Raw genomic sequence first — 20,320 nt, forward strand, 5'->3', positions numbered from 1 at the left:
ACCGAATTGCAAGACCGGCAGTAGAACCGAGCAGAAACGTTCTTTATTTCGAGTGCCGAAAGACATTGTTACTTGGAAAAAGTGGGAAAAAGCTATTACCCGCAAAAATAAAATAAAAAGATAAAGGACAGATTTAAACATAAAATCCTGATGGAAAAATATAATAAAATTTTGCTAAAATGTATTTGAAAATCTCTATCAATTGATCCCGGTTCATTATTATTTCATCATAAATTTTCAAACTTTTGGAATATTAGATATAAAATTTATAATAAAATACAAAAATTTATAATAAAATATAAAAATTTATGATGAAATGTTAATGAATCGAGGTCAATTGACAGAGAGTTTCAAATACATTTCAACAAATTTTATTACATTTTTTTCCATCACGGAAGGATTCGTTTTTATTCACACTTAATTTTGAGAATAAAAACTCAATTTTATTTCATATACATATTCACTAATTCATTTATAGTCTTAAATTATTTAAAGCGTTATTAATTTATCATATTGTTTTGTGAAGACTGCGAGTGGAATAAAGACAGACAGATATTCCCCCGGCCTCTGACGTCCCTCGGCAGCCTGCGAACATCGATCGCAACGCCTCTAGTGGCTACTAAAGAAATAAAAAGTGACACAAAATGATCCATCTCACCTCTGAAGTTTCCAGACTAGGGTCATCTATCACGTAACTTTTCCCCTAGGATGGAAAATGAAAAATGAAAATTTCGCGTGAATTTTAACGTTATGATTTACTGCTGAGATGAAGAAATTTTCATTTTTCATTTTCCATCCTAGGGGAAAAGTTACGTGATAGATGCCCTGTATATAAGACCATGGTCATAACAATAAATACATAACGCAGTCTGTGTTCCGAAATATACTGCCAGTGGAAAAATGTTCCATCAAATGATGTCATAAGATGGTGGCTGTGTTACCACTGCACTGAAAAGCGATGAGCGATGAGCGACAGCCAATGAGTGCTCTGCTTTTTCAAACGTCTCTATCTCTAGCAGAGCTCTCATTGGATGTCGCTTATCGCTCATCGCGTTCAGTGTGCAGTGGCCATAAGGCGATCACAAAATGAAATTTGCCCTTAATGGCGCTGGTTTTGAACATGGCAAACATGTAATTAGCAAGATAGTGGTAGGTGATTGGCTATTGCGTAAACTGCGTTGCCGCGTGCCGCTACCGCGTCCTGTGTGCAGGAGCCCTTAGTTTCTCTTCATTAATGAATATTAACGAGAAGGTTTTGCTGTTCCTAAAACGTTATTTATATTTTTGTACTCCTTGTTGTTCCTCGTTTCACATTTTGTTCATTTATTTTACTGTTTTTCGAATGTATGGTTTATGTTGCATATATTTTCATTTTTGTTTTTACACAGAATATCAATCGAGTGAGGTAATCTGATAATCTGCACTGTTTTGTGTTGATATAAATTTTAATAGTACAAACTATTGTGTTCGGTTTTTATTACCAGTGTCCTCTACATTTGTCAGGTAAGATCTTTGTCTTGTCACCTCTTTCTTATCTTATAAAATATACTGCTGGATATCCTTAAATGTTATCTATTTTACTTAATGTGTAATATATAATTATGTATAATAATGTTTAGACATTTATTATTTAAATATGCGTTTCTCTCATTTTTGTGTGAATTATTTTACATTTACCTCTCTTACAAGACTGGAAATGATATTTATATGTATGTTGTATACATATATAAGAACAGCTTAATTCTAGTCTATTACAAAACCAGTTTTGACTATACATTTTGTATGAAAGATAGTTAAGGATGCATAAATTGGATGATGAGGTTAAAATTTATTTTTTCTAGTGTAAGAAGATTACAAGTGAAATAAACAAATGTACTTTATTATTTACTTCAGTATTTAGTAATTCTTAGTCTTAATGTTTTATAATATATATATATATATATATTCATACACACACATAGGATATCGTTAATATATTTCAGAGCACATTTAGTCATAAGAATAAAAGTTCCTATAACTTTTAACAATGGCTGATAGATGGAGAAATAACAGAATGCCAAGACGATCTGATCATTATAATAACAGAGGAGAAAACAGATGGGAAAGAGATAATCAATCCCAGAGATCCTATAATAGATCAAACTATCAAGAGGATCAATCCCAGAGATCCTATAATAGATCAAACTATCAAGAGGATCAATCCCAGAGATCCTATGATAGATCAAACTATCAGGATGATCAATCCCAGAGATCCTATGATAGATCAAACTATCAAGGGGATAAATCCCAGAGATCCTATGATAGATCGAACTATCTAGACAATCAATCCCAGAGATCCTATAACAGATCAAACCGTCAAGAGGATTGGAATAATGAGTCGAATAAACAAAGTTACAGTGATGTTTCCAATAACAGTACTCATTTAAGTGATACAGATGAATTTGTCATGTACATTGAGTTCAATGATATTGGAAGACTTATAGGAAAGGGTGGCATTAAAATCAGAGCTCTGCAAGATGAAAGCAACGCTAAAATCAATGTAAGTAATAAAGAACAATTATGTATATTGCAAAATATAATTTATTAAATTGATATTTGATAATAAATATTTTACATAGATCGACAGGCAGTCTGTCAATTCTGAAGGACAGACCGCTGTGCGACTGATTGGTACACGTGAAGCACAACAACAAGCTAAGAGTTTGATAGAAGAATTATTCACTGATAAAAATAATGCGCCCCAAGTAATAAAATGTACCAAAGTAACAAAATGTGCCAAAGTAATAAAATGGACACTGCAGAACCGATGCAGAAAATGGAAGATGAGTCTGCAAGTAAACCAGAAAATGAAGAAATTGATTTTAGTACATTTGATTGGACCAAAGTTAATGAAGACTATGTACGTTCCATTAATTGTAGTTGCAAGAAATCGCATATTTCTCATGGTATACACTTTTGTGATAAAGATATTAATAATTTGATCGACAGGAAAAGCAACAAAAGGAAAGATGGGCAGCCTTGCCTCCCATGATAAAGAATTTTTACAAGGAAGATCCAGCTGTGGCTAGTATGTCAAAAGAAAGAGTAGCGGCTATCAGGAGAAGTAATAATAACATAGAAGTTAAACATGTTTTTGACAATGAGGAAACTTCTGAGCTGACAATACCAAATCCTGTTGAAACGTTTGAACAAGCTTTCAAAGTAATGTAAAACTTAAATAAGACTATAAAAGTATATCGGTTGTTTTAATATGCATATAAGTATATAATATTTTATTTATGATACAGGACTATCCGGATATTCTTCAAGAAATACAAAAACAAGGATTCACAAATCCAAGTCCTATACAGTGCCAAGCGTGGCCTATTCTGTTAAGTGGTCAAGATCTCATTGGGATTGCGCAAACTGGAACAGGTTTGATTTTTTTTATTTTACAATTTATGCTGTCAAGATTGTGTGTACGTTGTATATATGCAGTAGATCCACATATAACATATATATATATATAATTATGATTTTAGGAAAAACTCTGGCCTTTTTACTGCCCGCTCTAATTCATATTGATGGACAAGTAATCCCACGTGAGGAGCGTCCCGGGCCAAATGTTCTTGTTATGGCGCCCACGAGAGAATTGGCATTACAAATTGAAAAAGAAGTAGCAAAATATTCCTATCACGGTATTAAGGCGTAAGTTTATTTTGCACTTTGTTATACCTCCGTACAAATTGTTAATATACGATATATTTATTCCGGTTTTGGTATATAAAATTAAAAATGATTTAAGGGTGTGCGTCTACGGTGGTGGAAGTCGCAAAGCACAAATTGATATTGTAACGAAAGGTGTGCAAATAGTAATTGCAACTCCTGGAAGGTTAAACGATTTGGTACAAGCAAACATATTGAACGTAACAGGTGTCACATATCTGATACTTGATGAAGCAGATCGCATGTTAGACATGGGGTTTGAACCACAAATTCGTAAGACTTTGCTAGGTGTAAGACCGGATCGACAAACTGTTATGACAAGGTGTTTTACAGATTTATTTTGTTTTAGCATTTTATTTTAGCACGTTGTAGAATATGACACTTTTTTAAAAGAAAAAAAAATTAAATGTTTTTATAGTTTCTGATATTTGTTGATACTACAAACTTTTATCATTTTTATTCATGAGAAGTTTATCAGATATAAATTACTTCTTTAAATATAGTAACAGATAATAGGATATTGCTATAATATTTTGTGTTGCGTATAATTAATGCGAGAAATATTAATTTGATATTTTACTCTGTTAGTGCTACATGGCCTCAAGGTGTGAGACGCCTAGCTCAGTCCTATATGAAAAATCCACTTCAAGTGTTTGTTGGGTCATTGGATTTAGCAGCTGTCCATACCGTCTTGCAGAGGATTTATCTAATTGATGAAGACGAAAAAACGGATATGGTTAGCAGCGTCTTTTAATAATCAAAAAGATAAAGATAATTAACTTTATAAATATTTTCAATAATTATGTATTCAATAATATTATAGATGCACCAATTCTTTCGCGAAATGGGCCCTCAGGACAAAGTGATAATATTTTTTGGTAAAAAGGCAAAAGTGGACGACGTTTCTAGTGACTTAGCTATAGCGAATATCGATTGCCAAAGTATTCATGGTGACAGAGAACAGCAAGACAGGGAACAAGCTTTAGAAGATTTGAAGACTGGAACTGTCCAAATTCTTCTCGCAACCGATGTGGCTAGTCGAGGAATTGACATTGAAGACATTACGTACGTGTTATTGGATTTCTTTCTTGTATCGAGAAAAGTTAATCAGATCGATACCATACTTAAGTTGTATAAGACATAATTTATACATGGTTTTTTTCATTTCTTTCATTTCAATGCTAATTTCTCAAGTAAACGCAAAACACAAATCTTAACGTCAAAGTTAACTAATCAAATTTTATCACACGTTTGGATATTGATTTAACATATGAATTAGATTTTAGTTTAGTATTTGATGTATTGGGTTGGCCAGAAAATCCATATTTTTTAGCAAATTACAAATGTAAAACTTGTATTAAGAATTATTATAAAAAATTATCATATTATATAAGAATTATATATAACGTATCTGCTTTTATTTTAGACACGTATTGAATTACGATTTCCCACGGGATATTGAAGAATATGTTCATAGAGTTGGACGTACTGGACGCGCAGGTCGTACAGGCGAAAGTATCACTTTCATGACAAGAAAAGACTGGTCTCACGCTAAACAACTCATTAATATTCTCGAAGAGGCTAGCCAGGTTAGTAGATATGCAAAAGAACGCGCTGTCTCCAAGTTTTTATAAACTTATTTTTAAGTTATTTCTTTATTTCAGGAAATACCCGAGGAGTTATATAAAATGGCTGAAAGATATGACGCATGGAAAGAGAAAAAGGGCTCCGACCGATTTGATGGACGAAGTAATAGAAGAAGTTACGGAAGTACGGATAACAGCAAACGTAACAGCAACCGTTGGTGATCTCATTAATTAATGATAAAAATATTGCCTTTACATGTATACATATGTATATGCATTTGTATATATATACATGCAATATTCATATACATATTTTCAAGTTAATTAACATTAAGATAAAAAACAGTTTCACAGGAATACTTAATGTATTGTGATAATATTTTTAGTTAGTTTACGTAACACTGTAAAGTGCTATCGTAAACATCTTCAGAAGAAAGATTAAAAGTTTGGTTTATTTTCATGCCCGAATTGATTATATGATTTAAAGTCTGAAATAATGCAGTATTTTTTACTAAGATGTTAATTTACAACTATGCACTATGCACGTTATCTCATTTTTTTAGTTTAAATTATTATAGTTACCAAATGGCGAAATATAATTTGTAACTTTTATAGCTGTAGTTTATAGCTTACAATATAGCATAAGAATATTTTTTTTATTTCTCTTTCATCTAAATATTATGCATTCAGCATTATTGAGTAATGTTAGTAATACAGATTCGTTGGAGCAAAAATAAAATTTTCCAATTGCATTGTTTATGACAAGTTTACTTAATAAAGTTTTTTTATTTAATCACATTAATTGGTTTATTTTTGTCACCTAATACATGAAGAAGTTTTAATATTCTTTCACATTTACAATATTTCCTTGTTAAATATATTATTTAAAAATCATGTGAAAGAAATACCAATAATTAAAATACCAGGAATTTAATAAATTAAGAATACAGTCATCAAATGCATTTACTTTAAAATATACCGATTTTTACTACTAACTTTCAAATTGTCTAAATAAAATCAGTAAAACCTTACAAATTGTATATTTTTAATAAGTTTATGATGCAATATCATGTAGACAAACAATTAAAAAAAAAGATAATAATCAGTACCAAGAGTAATCAATATATAGAAATAAATTAAGTCATTTAAATCTTACTCTATGTAGCAAATTTCACAAAAATACATAACTATTACAGCAAAAGAATGCAATAGAATAAACATATATGATATAATAGGTTACTGGCTAAAACTACCAGCTGAAAAATACCAGCATTTAGAAAACATAACGTTGAAAGTTCGAGCAAAGATGAACTTAATTGTAGACCTTAAAATTTCGCGTTTTGGTGTATTTCTCAGCGAAGATCTTGCCGCTCGGAGTCGGTATTGAAAACGCTATGTCATCCAACGACATCACGTAACCGTAAAAATATTTGGCCCTGGAACAGAAATTTCTCTTACTTTCGTCTTGAGGGTCATGGGGTAAAGTACGTAGCACAACACAGCGTCGCAGAAATGTAGCTCACCTCAATGTATCGACGAGCTTCGTAGCTATACCCTGTCTACGGTGGCTCATTGCGGTCCACACAACGTTTATGCCGCACTTCGTAGGTGTGCTCTCGGCGGTGCAGCAGTCCAGGTCAATCAGTTCGGGAATCATACGATGTGCCATTTTGATGGACTCCGCTACCAGCACCCCCAGAACGTTCTTTTCGCGTATGTACAAGAGCACCTGCAAGATGTATCATCTTTCTCTCATTTACCTTGAAATATTAGAACTGTCGTGAAGCGTATTTGTACACGCTTTCGTACACGTATTTACGCATTTACCCTTTTGCTCCGATAGTTTGATATCTCTATATCCGACAATCCTAGATCCCTATCTACGACACTCAAAATATCCAATACTTTCTTCCAATAGTGCTTAGAATCGTGCGGTTCGACCAAAATAATTCTGCTCGATGTGAAGGGATCCTCTATTATGACACGCTCATTTTTCCATCCCTGCAATATTACGTATAACAAATATTAACGAAAATTTTACGATACTTATTTAAATACCCATGGCGTCCACTTTACGAATGTGGCTTACGTGGAATTTTAAGATCCGTATGCTGTTATGATAATTTAAATGAGCATTTTCATCCTCAGCATCTCCTAACTGATACACAATGTTGCATTCCGGACATTGAGTAGCACCGAATTGTTTTTGCCCAGCATCTAACTGATATTGATCACCTGCACCACCAGCTTTTTCAGATAACTGCCACTGTATGTTTCTTTTTGTCATTTTAGTAGATTTGTCTGGCTCTCTAAAGGGATTAAATTTTAATAGTATTAAATTTCTATTTTTTATGATAATATCGCACACGCAATTTAAGCTTTTGTAGAGGATGAAATGTATTGAATCAAAAAGTTAATAAATACATAAAATGAAGATATTAAACAATATATATAAAATTAATATAAGAAATATAAAATTAGTAATATAAATAATATGGTCACAATAAAAAAAAACTTCATACAAAATGTAATAGAGAAAATTTTAAATTTGTAACGCAAATATTGGGAAACGTACTCGAAAATAGTATCAGGTATAGAATATCCTTTAGTGAATAATGGGAAATATCTTTTCTCGGGTTCCTCTTTGCTAGTTTCTGCATTGCGATTACCGTCCTTATTATCAACTGAAACGGTGTCTTCGATGTTCATTGTCGAGGTCATATTACTGAGTTCACTAGTTGGAGATGTAATTGGATCGTCCAATAATGTCGATACCGACTTCGACGGAGAAACGGTATCGATACTGTTGGTTAACGGTTCCATCGTATCATAATCGTCTTCCCAGTCATCTTCTAATATTTTCAGCAGATCGGCGACCTTATCTTGCTGCAACATAGCTTCCGGCTCATCCACAGTTAAATCGGTAGCATCGAGAGAAATATTCGAAACTGTCGATTGCCGCTTAGTGTTTGTCGCGGAAGGAATCTGTTTCTGGTTTGATGCAATTTTACCGTCCGTGACTTTCAATCGACTCTTGTTATTTACTGCCACTGTGGCGGCGTGACTTAATCTGACCGTTTTATTCGTTTTGAAGAATCGCTTGCTCTCGTCGATCTCGGATGAGGCGGCTTTCTCCACGGTCGCGTTCACCTCGAACTGAATTTTCACGGACGGAGACAAACTCTTCTCCGAAATCGTGGGATTATTTTTCTCGGTCTCTTCTTTCTTCAGTACCGTTAAATTTACTTTGGGTTTCGGCTTTTTTATTCCGTGGAACACGCCGGCGTTTATTCTACCGAATCTCTCTTTCTTCAACGAGCGTCTGTAGCTGCTGCCTTGCACGGGTAAACTTCGCCTCCGGTTTACCACATCGCTGCTATTCTTAAGACTTCCGAAGACGAATGGTCGCTCGGTTTTCACGTGATTGCTGTAAAACGTTTTTGTACTTAGTGAGAAATTTTCCAATTTGTCACATTCATTTGTCTCCTCTTGAAACAACGCCGCTCTTGCTTTGGGCGCGGAGATGTCGTCCGACTTGAACAATTTTGCTGGTTTTATTGCTAATTGCTCATGTGATTTTCTCTTCAATGTATTCTCTTTTTGCTCGGGAGAGATGTTCTCACCTGTCTCAAGCGTACCCAGAGATTTTCGTTTGTGCAACTTCGGCAACGGGGCTGTCTTACTCATAGAACTTAGGGGTGTCAGCAATTTGCATTTAGGACTTCTCGATTTCCGCGGTGTCTCCGTGATGCTTTCATCCTGCATCTTTGCAGCGCAGTCCCCTTGGGGTGTTTCCGGGACCACATTGTCCATCATAGCGTCTATTATTTTTGAGCGTTGTGGCGTTAATGGTGCTGCCAGTTTCTCCGGAGTGGACGGCAATAATTTTGAAGAATTTTCATTAAATATTTTACATCTTGGTGAGTATCTAGCAGATCTAGCGACCTTCTTGAGCGAGCTGAAAGGTGACATGTAAACCTCTGAGTTGCATCTGGATGTTAAACGATCCCAGGGGATCGGTTTGTTACATGAAGATTTTTCAGGCGTTGTAAGTGGAGATACATATTCTCTTCTTGATGAGCTGTCGCTGGTGCTTGGACTGCGATCAGTAAAAGCTAAGGGTGACATGGGCCCTAAGTCTGACTCTTCTTCTAATGCTTCACCTTCTTTGACATAGTTCACATCTTGAAGTACGTTTCTCTTCTGCAAACTATTCTCGAAAGATGCGAAAAGGCATTTCTGAACTCGTCGTGGAGTGCAGAGTGATTCCTCTTGATCGATCTCCATTGTTGAATAATTTTTTGGGATAATAACCCAAAAGATATTCTATTAAGATAAAACATTAAAAATATAAAAATACTTGAATTAAATTTAGATTGATTTTAATTATTATGACACAGATTATAAGATTAACTCTGATATTAATATCATTTCCTTTTTATTTTGATTTGATTCAAAAATTTCTGATTTTATATTTTTTATGGACTTTGAAAACATTAATAAAGCACGTAGCTGCGATTTATATAACTATTTTATAACAATATTTGTATTTAAATATGCAAAGAATATTTCTTTTGAATAACAAATGAATCGACACAATTTCTTCCTTCAATTCCCACACAGAATTTGTAATGCGGTAAAATAAATTTCAAAAAATTTATATCAAGACTACTGCAATGCGTATTTGATTATACCTTTTCATTTATCAGATTAATGCAGCTGGTAATTAGCAACAGACATTAACCGACAAACCGAACCAAACACAACCGAAATTTGTCACAAGAACGTGCCAGAACCAACTTGAATCAAATGGCAAATTCACACCCAGTTTTGTATCCAATATTTCAAAGATTCTTAACAGTTCTTAACTTACATTCAATTTGCATTCGTTACGGCAGTATTTTCTTTGAACATCTACAATATACAGCGCACGTTTTACGTAAATTCAATGACACACGCGGAAGAAACGCGGGAAATCTTGACAAAAGCAAACGACATGCGCTAACTTCAACCACATACCATGGATAAACTAGATGGAACACTTGTTCGTACTAGAAATCCTTTAGTAGAAGTGAGAGTTCCCATTGGTCGGTTTTTGAAAGAGTCGATTTCGATTGGTCACTTCTTACTGCTTGCTGCCATTGTCCGTTTGCTCGCTCCACGTGCTGTTTAAATGGTATTGCGTGAGCAATAGCGCATCTTTGCAGTACCTCTGCTTCTGCGTTCAATAACCTAAAGCCCGCTGGCAGGTTGAAGGCGCGTGCCTGGAGCACGAACCAAAAAAAAAGCATCTGCAGTATTATAATACAATTGTTCCAAGGATTAATTAAGAATGAATGCACTTTGGAATGTGTTTAATTTGGAACGCCCGCCGAATTCAGTATGGAACACCAATCAGAAAGGTATGATTCTAACATCACGTATAAAATTTGTTTATAAAAATAAATGTAAATAAATTTGCCAGCATTTTTATACATATATTATATGCAGTTTATTGTTTAAGACATTATGTGAATAACAAAATAGCGATTATGGGAATACATTTGTAAATTGTTATTTGTTTGTTTTTTTTTCATAGATATGAAAGCATTCTCCTTGTCAATTGACACAGTAGTCAAGGACTTGATGGACATGGATATTTTCCACAAGGAAGCTGCAGTCCTGGGACGTTTAATTTACCGCATGAAAAGCAAATTTCGTAGTGATAAAGGTTTAAAACATATGGCAAAGTTGAACAAAGCATTGATTACTTATAACACTATGAATCTAGTCGAAGAATACAAAACGTTGCGGCAATATATCCAAAAAGAAGGCGAAACGTTTAGTTTACCAAGTAGACAAATGGTGGAGTACGTGCTTGTAAGGACACAAGCTTTTGCAAAGCTTATGGCCAGAATAGAAGAAATTGCAAGGTATACTGGACATTTCTTAAAAGCAAGAATAGCATTAGGCCATGCGTGGAGCATCTGTTTAATCGCTTTCGCCTGTGTCAGCAGAATTTGGTACGACTTTCATAAATGACTTACCATCATATATTATTTCCTTTGAAATAACATAAAATATATTATTCCCTTTTATTGCAACGATGATATTTGTGTTATTGCAGGTTTCTGTCGAAGCAAATACTTAAGAAATGTTGTACATGGTATAGGAACATATACCCCCATCTAAACAAATTTCAGTACATTGGTCTACGTTGGCTTCCAGAGAACCAAAACTTGCCATGTAATTTGGAATCGTGGCTCTCTTTAGACTGGCTAAATGAAGAAATATCAAGGTAAGAAATATCAACTATTTTACAAGGCAATTATTTAATATTTTAATTAGAGATAATTAATCCACGAAGTAAAATATTTTCTGATATTTCAGCGTTGAACGTAATATAGTGTGGGACAGTACAATGTTTCGACTACTCAAGCCTTTGGCATCTGACAATACAGATGAGACAAATTTGATCACATCCGATAACATCGCAACTGACGTTTCGCAAGAAAATAATTCGGGTCATGGTGCATTAGAAAATAAATCTGCGTTGCATACTGATGTTGGTGGTATGTATCAAGAAATAATGTTACATTGAGATATGTAATAGATAATTTCGGATAAAAACAAATCGATTTTATTTAATATCTTCATTATCCCTTAAGTTGTTGATTATTTTATTTTACATTAAATATTTTGATATTAGCAGATTAATGTATTTAAATTTATTTGATTTGCAGAAGTGATAAATCGGAAAGCTTTTATGACGAATACTGTCACATCTCAGATGTTGTCACAAAATACTGAAAGTCCCGTAGGAAAAAAACGTAAACGTAATGCGAAAAAATTTGAAAAACACAAAAATAAAAAACAGAAGTAAGGAACACTAGACATTAAATTGAAGAAATTGGAGCAAAAGAGGCATAAACCAATATCGCACAGTAATAATGATTCCTTTGACACGGATGTTACACGAGATGTAAGAATACCAAGCAAAAGAAATAATAAGAAGAAATTAAATCGATGAATAAACGATATAAAAGTTTTCCTGATCATTCTCTTGCTCTCCTGGATTTACCGGGCCTTCTCGTCGCAAAGCAATTTTCCTTTCTACAAATGTTATAACATATTAAGTATATCGTTCTCTTTTAATTTTATTGCATATATTTTTTTTATATTTTTGCATAATTGTAGTATGATGCAATAATAATCATCTTACACACTAATGGGATCTAATAATTAGAAACTGCAGATATATAAGGTACAATTATAATTTATAAATTTACATTTACAAGGCTTATATATCGTAATATAATTTTAATATTAAAATAAACTTACATAACACTATCTTGAATTTTAGTGGGTCACAATGTATCTTAATATTGTTGACCATTTAACAGGTTTTAAAACGTAATAGATATAATTTTTAAAATCGATTGTACAATATTAAGATAATATACAAGAAATAAAATGTATATAAACTGACAAGAAGCTCAAAATGTCACGTTTATTCTTCTTGAGTCTTTAAAAAAAAAAAATGGCTGTTTCATTAGCTTGAATTATCAGTGAAATGGTGTAGTGTACACTAACGATAATCGCGATGAAGTGCCCTGCAATTATAATTACACGTGTGTTGCATAATTCAAAGCTGTAGTATTTTATACATAAACCTAGGATGTAACAACTAACTTCTATCGTAAAATAAAAGAATAATTCAATCAAATCAATAATCATAATGAAACCTACAACAATAAATTATGTGAGTGAATAAATATGTATCAAAATATACGAATATGAAACAAGTCCATCGGCGTCGCAATAAACAGAATTTGTTTCTTGTTGGACACGTACAACTTTGGCTCTTCGCATATGCCAGGTGAAAAAATGCTGTCAGGTGTGTGTACAGTATATCAATCAAGATGAAGTTAAGTCGAGCATAGTATTGCTGTCTTCTAATGCTGGCAATGGTAACTCATTCTCTTCCTTGATTCTGGCATCCGACATTCTTAGGAACTTGATTATCTTTTCGGTAGCGGCTTTTCCATAGCTACTCACTTCGTTTTGCTGGAACAAACGCACCACATTGGACGATCGGAATTACACTTTCTTAAAAATCAAGTGAGATTAAATAAAGCGAAAGACACAAGGGATAATTACCGATGCCGTCAAATTCATGAAGTTGAAAAACTTTTGAAGTACAGACAACATAGTAGCGAAATTGTTGTCAGGTAGTCTACTCCGTACCAATGCTTCGTATTCCTAGAGAATAGAATAAATATAAAATCGTTAATAAATAAAAAAGAATAATATCCTAATATTAAAAAATATCTATACAAGCAAATCTAATCTGCAATATTGCAAGTGACACGCATATAAATTTTCCAGAAAGTGATTGACCAGACTCGTACCTTGTTATCCATTACCAAGTATCCAAGCAGAAGCACTACATATGCTGCAATCAACGTGTGCTCCATATGTCGTCCAGCTTTTTGTAACACTGAAAATAGGCAATAACGAGCTCATAATTTTTATAATCATAAATGATCATAAATGCATATTTTGATAAAATGTTTCTTTTTAATATTTTTGTTAAAAAGAAATCAACTTTAAATTTTATTTAAAAAAAGAGAGAAAAGGATACTATCATTAAAATTTAATCTTATTTTAAAACTGAATTGATTAGCATCAATGCTAACGTAACATATTTCGAGGAAAATATCAGAAAATGCATAAACACGGAAATACATGTACGTGCGCGCGCGCGAAAGATTAAACATAATACGAACATTTTGTGACGGTCTCTTCGATAAATTCTTCCTGAGATTTAGTAGTGGTTGATACCGTTTCCGTTTGTTCAGAATCTTTCTTTCCATCTAGAATGGCATCTGTTTTCTGTTCCTCAGCGCGCGCAAGTTCCTCTTGCTTGTAGAACAAGTCAATCAATGATCCCACACCGCTTTTCTCAGCTAAAATAAAAGGCAGATAAAAAAAGGATATAAATATGCTGTAGTCAAACAAGTTATGTTGCAGTAAATTGAGGATTCTCACCATCAAAGATGTTTTCCGACGACGCGGGTGCCTTTGATTCAATAAGAAGGCGCTTGTTTTCGTCGCACTGCTCCACTAAATTTATCAATAGAATTAATGTCAACATCATCATGTCAAACCGCTTTTCTTCCGGAAGTGATCCAGGCATACGTAATAAAAGGAACAAACTGCAGTCCAGGACGCCATCTTGCGTGCCAACTGATTTGCTACCGAAAGCTGTATAAAGAAATATGTATTATTTTGTAACGAAATGATTCTATATCTAAATGTGATATTAAATGATATTTAATAAGAAATCAATAATAAGAACAATATGAATGCAGTTTAATTTGCTGCATTAATAAATACTGTAAATAAAATCGAAAATCAATGTGACATCTTACATTGTCCGTTGAACCGATGGGTAAGATTGACGAGAATTTTAACAATTACAAAGAGGCATTCTCTAACAACAGCACCAATAGAACTTTTATCGCTTGTATCTGTTGTCGGATAAATGGGAACCTCTTGCGCGCACAGGTGATATAAACTAACTAATGTGCTCACTAACACGCCTTCATCGTACTTTAATAAATACACTTGATTCTCTTCGTTCATATGAGTTACCTAAAAATTCAAAGTTATAATTATTCAATCATCTTTACAGTTACAATGAAGATCTAAAATCTCTAAATCTAAAAAATCTAAAAAAAAAGAAAGGATCGCTTACATTTTCTAATACGCGTAAACATCTGTCAACTTTACGTAATATGTCTAATAAAGGATCTGTCCAGCCGGATCTTAAGACGTTCTGGCTGTTAATATGACGATGGCATTCTCGAATCGTCTTTACAATGTGTTCCAAGCCACCCAATTCTCGGAGTTCCTCTTTGAACCATTCTCCAGCGCGCTTTGATGTGAGACTCAAGAGCGTCTCCATAGCGAGCTGACCAACCTGTTAAAAAGTGTATCATAAATTAATGAAATGATAATGAAAGATAAAGATATGCAAGAGGATGCAGAATACACCCGTAGAAGAGAGGTCGCTTACAGTAATATTATCTAGATTTAAATGCTTAGCGTGTCCTTGAGCTTGTATATCAGCACATAACTGACGCACTTTCTCTTTATTTTTTAATAATTCAGTATGACTGAGTCCACAGTCGTCTAGAGCATCCTTATGGCTGGCATCAGATTCTAATAGACTTAACATTAATTCCAAACAATCGCGATCTAGATCCATAGCTAGACGATCTTGACTTAAAACAAACATCACTGTCGCTGTGCACAGACCAAGGCTCTGTAAGGAGAACAAAATACTTGGTTCATATAACTGCTCGTAGAAAATCAAATTATTATTGCGACAAAAACAAGTCTAACACGACACGCATAATTATTATGCACGAGAAACAGAAAAGAACATTGCCATTACATTGGCAGCGCGTTTATATACCTGATCTTTCGTTGCATCATGAAGAGCTTTAAAAAACTTGGCAACAGTTCCATGAGCACGCACATGCATACGAAATGCAGGAGCCATACATTTACTTGCTAATCGTATGGCTGAAAGGCAACGAGTAGCATTCGGATTATTTTCTCTTAAAGTATCCAAGATGTACTCCACATCATCATTAAATTCTTGAAACTCTCCACTTTCTTGTATTTGATGAGCTTTCTTTACATTTTTTACTACAGTATAGAACTGCAAAATAAAATAAGCACATTTTATATACATATATACATATGTTAGGCTGATTGGAAATTATTTAATTACGATAAAATTAATTATTAAATACATGATTCAAAATTAATAATGAAACTTTTGCACTACAATAGAGTTTTCAAGCGAGTAATATTTTAAAGCAACGCACACTCACCCCTTTAACTTTTTTACCACAACGAACACTCGTGATTGCGTCGGCTTCATCCTCAAAGTCGACATCGGCCGTGGGATAAGTCACAACCCTCGTTAACTGCGAAGAATCAAACTCTTCCTCGTACGCTACAGGACCGGCGCTGCTCGAGCCGGATACGGTGGTTGGCGTGCTGTTACCAGTGGTAGGCGTATCCGCAGCGGTGGATTCCTTGTCACTGTCACACCACTTGTGCTTGTACAACGCGCGCCTCTTGTTTCCGTTTGTCGCGCCGGTTGAACGGCTTTTGAAGATACTGCCCTTCTTAGCGGCCGGCTTCACCGACGGGACACTCGTCGACGGCGGGTCAGAAGCCTGCGATTCCGAAACTGTACTTGTCACGTGCAGCGGTATCTCACTTTCAGCGTTTCCACTAGCACTTTCACTATCGTCACTGCCCGAAAACCAATCCTGGTCCACCAGAGTCTTAGCTGTGGCCGCGGTCTCAGCAGTGTCAATCGTATTGCCGGTGCGAGCCGGTGCTGGCTCCGGTTCCGATTCAGGATCGGGCTCTGTCTCCGGTTCAGGTTCGTGTTGCTGTGCGACAGCACCGGCCGCCTCGGCCACGTTTGTTTCATCGGTCGGCATATCTACGGAGCAATGTTGAACTTGCTGATTCGCGACGTCCTCCGCCATTGGTTCTTCGACGTTTTCTACGCTGACGTTGGTGTCGACGGGTGGCGCGGGTGGTAGTGGCGGCGGTGGCGGTGGTCTCGTGTCGGAATCGCTCGAGAGTATGTCGATCAACTCTTGGGTCGTAGTTGGTAGCGGTTGATCGCGCCCAATTAACGGCTCGATCGCCGGTTTGGAGGAATACGTTGAGCTGCAGTCAGTCTTAACGATGTCGTAATGGGATATGAGGGTGTTGTTGGAGTCGGTCACGGACTTTCTCAGCGTCAACGACAGGCCGGAACCGTGCGAGTTCGGGGTCACGGGTGTCGTCGACGGCGCCACGACCGAGGTCGTCGCAGTCAGATCCAAATGCAGATTCTTTGCGCGACTACGCGTGGTTCTCCTCATGTCCGAGTTCTCCAGGGGAATTACAGATACGGCCGAGACGGTGGGCTGATGCGTGCGTACGGATTTGTGGTCAGACTTGAGCGACGTCTCCGTACTGGTCTTGCGCTCGACATCCATCTTCGAGGGACTAGCAAGGGGAGTGGAGATCCTGTAGGTATCGGGCTCGGGCTCCTGTTGAGAGTCCTGCTGGATATCCCCGCAAACCAATCGCGCCGTTCCCTTGCATATTCGCAACACTATCGGTGGTTTGTTCTCCTCCCGATTGGAAGGAGCGTCGGTACCGGTGCTATCTAAATTTTCTACTACCTTCTTTACTGGAGCATGTGACGCTTTCGTTACGGCCTGCTGTTTCGGTGCTGGCAACGGTGACTGCAACGGCAGTTGCTGCTGCTGCTGCTGTTGCGGCGGTTGCTTTGAAACACGGGCCCTACCGTATTGCGAATCAGGTACTTGTCTGTAATTTGCCACATCTTGGCGAGATTCTTCAACCGTAGGCGGGACATTTCTGCTCTTAAAGAACTTCTTCGGCTTGACTACCGCCGGAGCAGCAGCATCCGATTTGTTATCCGGATCGGTCTCGAAGGAGAACGGATCTTTCCCAGAATTCACGCGGTTTTGATTTCCATAATCGAGTTTCATCCGCTTCGCACCAAACGTGCTATGTATATCATCTCTTCTTCCTGAAAGTAAAATAATTTTGTAACATTAAATTCGGAACATTTACAAAAATAACACATCGTTATTCTATATTCTCCATTGTCAAGACTGATAATTTGTTTTAAATATTATATGTTCCAATGATTCAATAAGTCTAACATCTGTCCAAGCTTTTTTTTCGAAAAATAGATAATATGTTAATGTTTAAATATTTTTAAGATTGATGATAATTATAAAGATCTAAAATATGTAATACATATCATTTATATAAAAATATATCAACATACATTCTTATTTACATGTCTCATTACTACTATTCTATCCATATAATATGAAAGAGAATATTTAATACATATAAATCCCTGTTTGTGTGTGTGTGTGTGTGTGCGCGCGCGCTTGCATAAAATGTAACTTCATGTAATAAAAGTTAATACTTTTATTATACTTTTTTTATTGTACTTTTAAGCCTAACATATTATATTTGTAATTTACCGAATGAAACTTTAAATGAGGCCATATGATATTTTTGTCCTTTAATGTTTAAATATAAAATTATATCATTGGCGTAAGATCAACTTGTTGTGCCAGTTTATAAAAATAAATCTGAATTTATTTTCTACACCATAGAAGTAAATTATTAAAAAATGCATAGCTATCATAACAAATAAAAACTATAATAAAAATATCTGATATAAAAAGAAATTAAGCAAAACAAAAGTATATATAAATTTTGGTAAATATTGCAACAGTTATAAATTTTGTTGAATTATACAACTCGGTGCTTATACATCTTACATCGTGACATTCTTAGAAAGTGATTCCTTAAAACTGATAATTATAGAAATCTTAAATTTCATATCACCATGAAAGTTATTCACGAATTAATGATTTCCTTATGAGTCTTACCATTACGAAATGATACGTATGATAAGTAAAATTTTAAAAGTTCTTATATATTCTTAGAATATGAACGTTTGCATCTTCCCTTGCAAACAAAACCATTTAAAACATTATATTATATAAAATAACATCCAAGACATAAAATTTAGTATTAACATATAATACAAGACTCTTGTTCTTCACGAAGTCGATGTACTAATATTTTTACCAGTATATCGATATTATAGTACACATAAGACTGCTATATTTTTTTAAATACTGGTGCAATAAATTACGTTACATTTAAATTACATAGAAATATAGTAAAATAAACATAAAAATACACTAATTAGAGCATACCGTTTATGTTCGTGCTCCTGATGGACGTGAAGGACGTTATGCCCCATTTGCCAACAGTGCCCGCCGACTTGGCAGCAGAGGGCCGATTACTGTTCTCGCGGAAGAGCTTATCAAACTGAATGCTGCCAGCCGTCACGCTGCTGACTTTGCGGCTGTACGACTTGGTATAACTGCGGGACGTCATTGTGCGCTTGTCTCGGGTACCCTCGGCATCTCAGGAAATACAGTCGATGATGGAGTATCCTATCCTCATACTCGTCCCGAGGAGTCCGCGTTCCGTGCGTCGAGCATCAGGCGCGCCGATGACGAGGGTATCGCGACGTGATCGACTCCCAGAGCATCGGTGTGGCGAACGCTCACCTCGGATCCGTTTCGGGTTATCGGGCGTAGCGGCGTTTGGCGGGTACGGTTCTCTAGCGGGCGGCGGTGTTCCTACGTGCTAGATGCAACGAGGGAGACAAACGCCATGTTCCGACTCGGTCAGCTCGGTGCACACGGATGGATGGCCACCCGCTCGGCTGCTCGACCAAAACAACAAATTCGGTTAACAATTCGGAACGATCCCCTTCGGATCGGGCCACCGCGGCCGCTCGCTCGCGGTTTTCCCCTGGCACTTACTTCTCCGTTGCTAACGCGGCTGCTGATGTTGCCGTCGCCGATGCGCTTTTCCCCGCCACTCCACCACCATCAATTTCTAGGACTGAGGATTATTAATCATCAACACATAGATCTCGAGCCATCTGCCGATGTTTTTCGTTTCGGGATTTAGATACATACACATATAAGCGAGAAAAAGACGGTGTTACATACATACAATGCGTAGGATTATGATGCTTGTCGCCTGCGCCAATAGAGAGAGCTATATGTAACCACTCGTCACTGCTCGTCGCTGTTTCAGCGGTAACCATGGTCTAGTTTCCACCGAAGCAGTTAATTCACGCCGTGAGCGACGGTGCTCGGCTTACTTCCGCTTCGATCTACAAATCCTATCGAAATGGCAGCGAATTGACGCAAAATTTTGGTCGGTTTTCAGAAACGGTTGAATAAGTTGACTAGACTGGTATTCATACTTCATTTTTATAACAAGATATCTTAAGGGGATGCTGGAGTTGCTAGTGAACTATTTTTTCACTATAGCGATGGTAATTGCAGTTTCGAAAATTCTCTTTATTGCTTGTGCAGAATAAAAAA

The 20,320-nt window shown here is 35.9% G+C and overlaps 4 protein-coding genes across 8 annotated transcripts; 2 read left to right on the forward strand and 2 right to left on the reverse strand.

The window, feature by feature from the left end:
• Positions 1–1,171: 1,171 nt before the first annotated feature.
• On the forward strand, positions 1,172–6,049 carry LOC105282855 (probable ATP-dependent RNA helicase DDX43). The gene is made up of 12 exons (XM_026970915.1): positions 1,172–1,503; positions 1,983–2,539; positions 2,619–2,780; positions 2,813–2,899; positions 2,989–3,201; positions 3,288–3,414; positions 3,522–3,687; positions 3,785–4,027; positions 4,294–4,441; positions 4,529–4,770; positions 5,132–5,294; positions 5,370–6,049. The coding sequence occupies exons 2-12, from the start codon at positions 2,027–2,029 to the stop codon at positions 5,511–5,513; spliced, it is 2,208 nt and encodes a 735-aa protein (XP_026826716.1). The 5' UTR covers positions 1,172–1,503; positions 1,983–2,026; the 3' UTR covers positions 5,514–6,049.
• A 22-nt stretch (positions 6,050–6,071) lies between these two features.
• Positions 6,072–10,318, reverse strand: LOC105282856 (N-acetyltransferase ESCO2). Of its 2 annotated transcripts, none has more exons than XM_011345139.3 (6): positions 10,165–10,318; positions 7,867–9,617; positions 7,381–7,600; positions 7,119–7,292; positions 6,815–7,020; positions 6,072–6,727 (listed from the first exon to the last, which is right to left on the reverse strand). In XM_011345139.3, exons 2-6 carry the CDS (start codon positions 9,576–9,578, stop codon positions 6,604–6,606), a joined length of 2,436 nt encoding a protein of 811 aa, XP_011343441.1. In that variant the 5' UTR covers positions 9,579–9,617; positions 10,165–10,318; the 3' UTR covers positions 6,072–6,603. The 2 variants fall into 2 exon arrangements, with proteins under 2 accessions (XP_011343441.1, XP_011343442.1); XM_011345140.1 differs by lacking the exon at positions 10,165–10,318 and adding an exon at positions 9,986–10,158.
• Positions 10,319–10,494: 176 nt separating this feature from the next.
• LOC105282854 lies at positions 10,495–12,319 on the forward strand. The gene is made up of 5 exons (XM_011345136.3): positions 10,495–10,693; positions 10,870–11,293; positions 11,398–11,568; positions 11,661–11,842; positions 12,014–12,319. Exons 1-5 carry the CDS (start codon positions 10,624–10,626, stop codon positions 12,151–12,153), a joined length of 987 nt encoding a protein of 328 aa, XP_011343438.2. The 5' UTR covers positions 10,495–10,623; the 3' UTR covers positions 12,154–12,319.
• Positions 12,320–12,578: 259 nt separating this feature from the next.
• LOC105282853 (protein wings apart-like) lies at positions 12,579–20,128 on the reverse strand. Of its 4 annotated transcripts, none has more exons than XM_011345135.3 (13): positions 19,944–20,128; positions 19,748–19,829; positions 19,130–19,647; positions 16,178–17,913; positions 15,754–16,002; positions 15,352–15,600; positions 15,031–15,255; positions 14,705–14,927; positions 14,322–14,537; positions 14,060–14,239; positions 13,682–13,770; positions 13,431–13,532; positions 13,188–13,337 (listed from the first exon to the last, which is right to left on the reverse strand). In XM_011345135.3, exons 3-13 carry the CDS (start codon positions 19,311–19,313, stop codon positions 13,188–13,190), a joined length of 3,603 nt encoding a protein of 1,200 aa, XP_011343437.1. In that variant the 5' UTR covers positions 19,314–19,647; positions 19,748–19,829; positions 19,944–20,128. The 4 variants fall into 4 exon arrangements, with proteins under 4 accessions (XP_026826715.1, XP_011343437.1, XP_011343436.1 ...); XM_011345134.3 differs by having other exon boundaries at positions 19,940–20,128; XM_026970913.1 differs by lacking the exon at positions 19,944–20,128 and having other exon boundaries at positions 19,748–19,922.
• Positions 20,129–20,320: the final 192 nt, after the last annotated feature.

This window comes from Ooceraea biroi, chromosome 7 (genome assembly GCF_003672135.1).
Source record: "Ooceraea biroi isolate clonal line C1 chromosome 7, Obir_v5.4, whole genome shotgun sequence".
Taxonomy (NCBI): domain Eukaryota; kingdom Metazoa; phylum Arthropoda; class Insecta; order Hymenoptera; family Formicidae; genus Ooceraea; species Ooceraea biroi.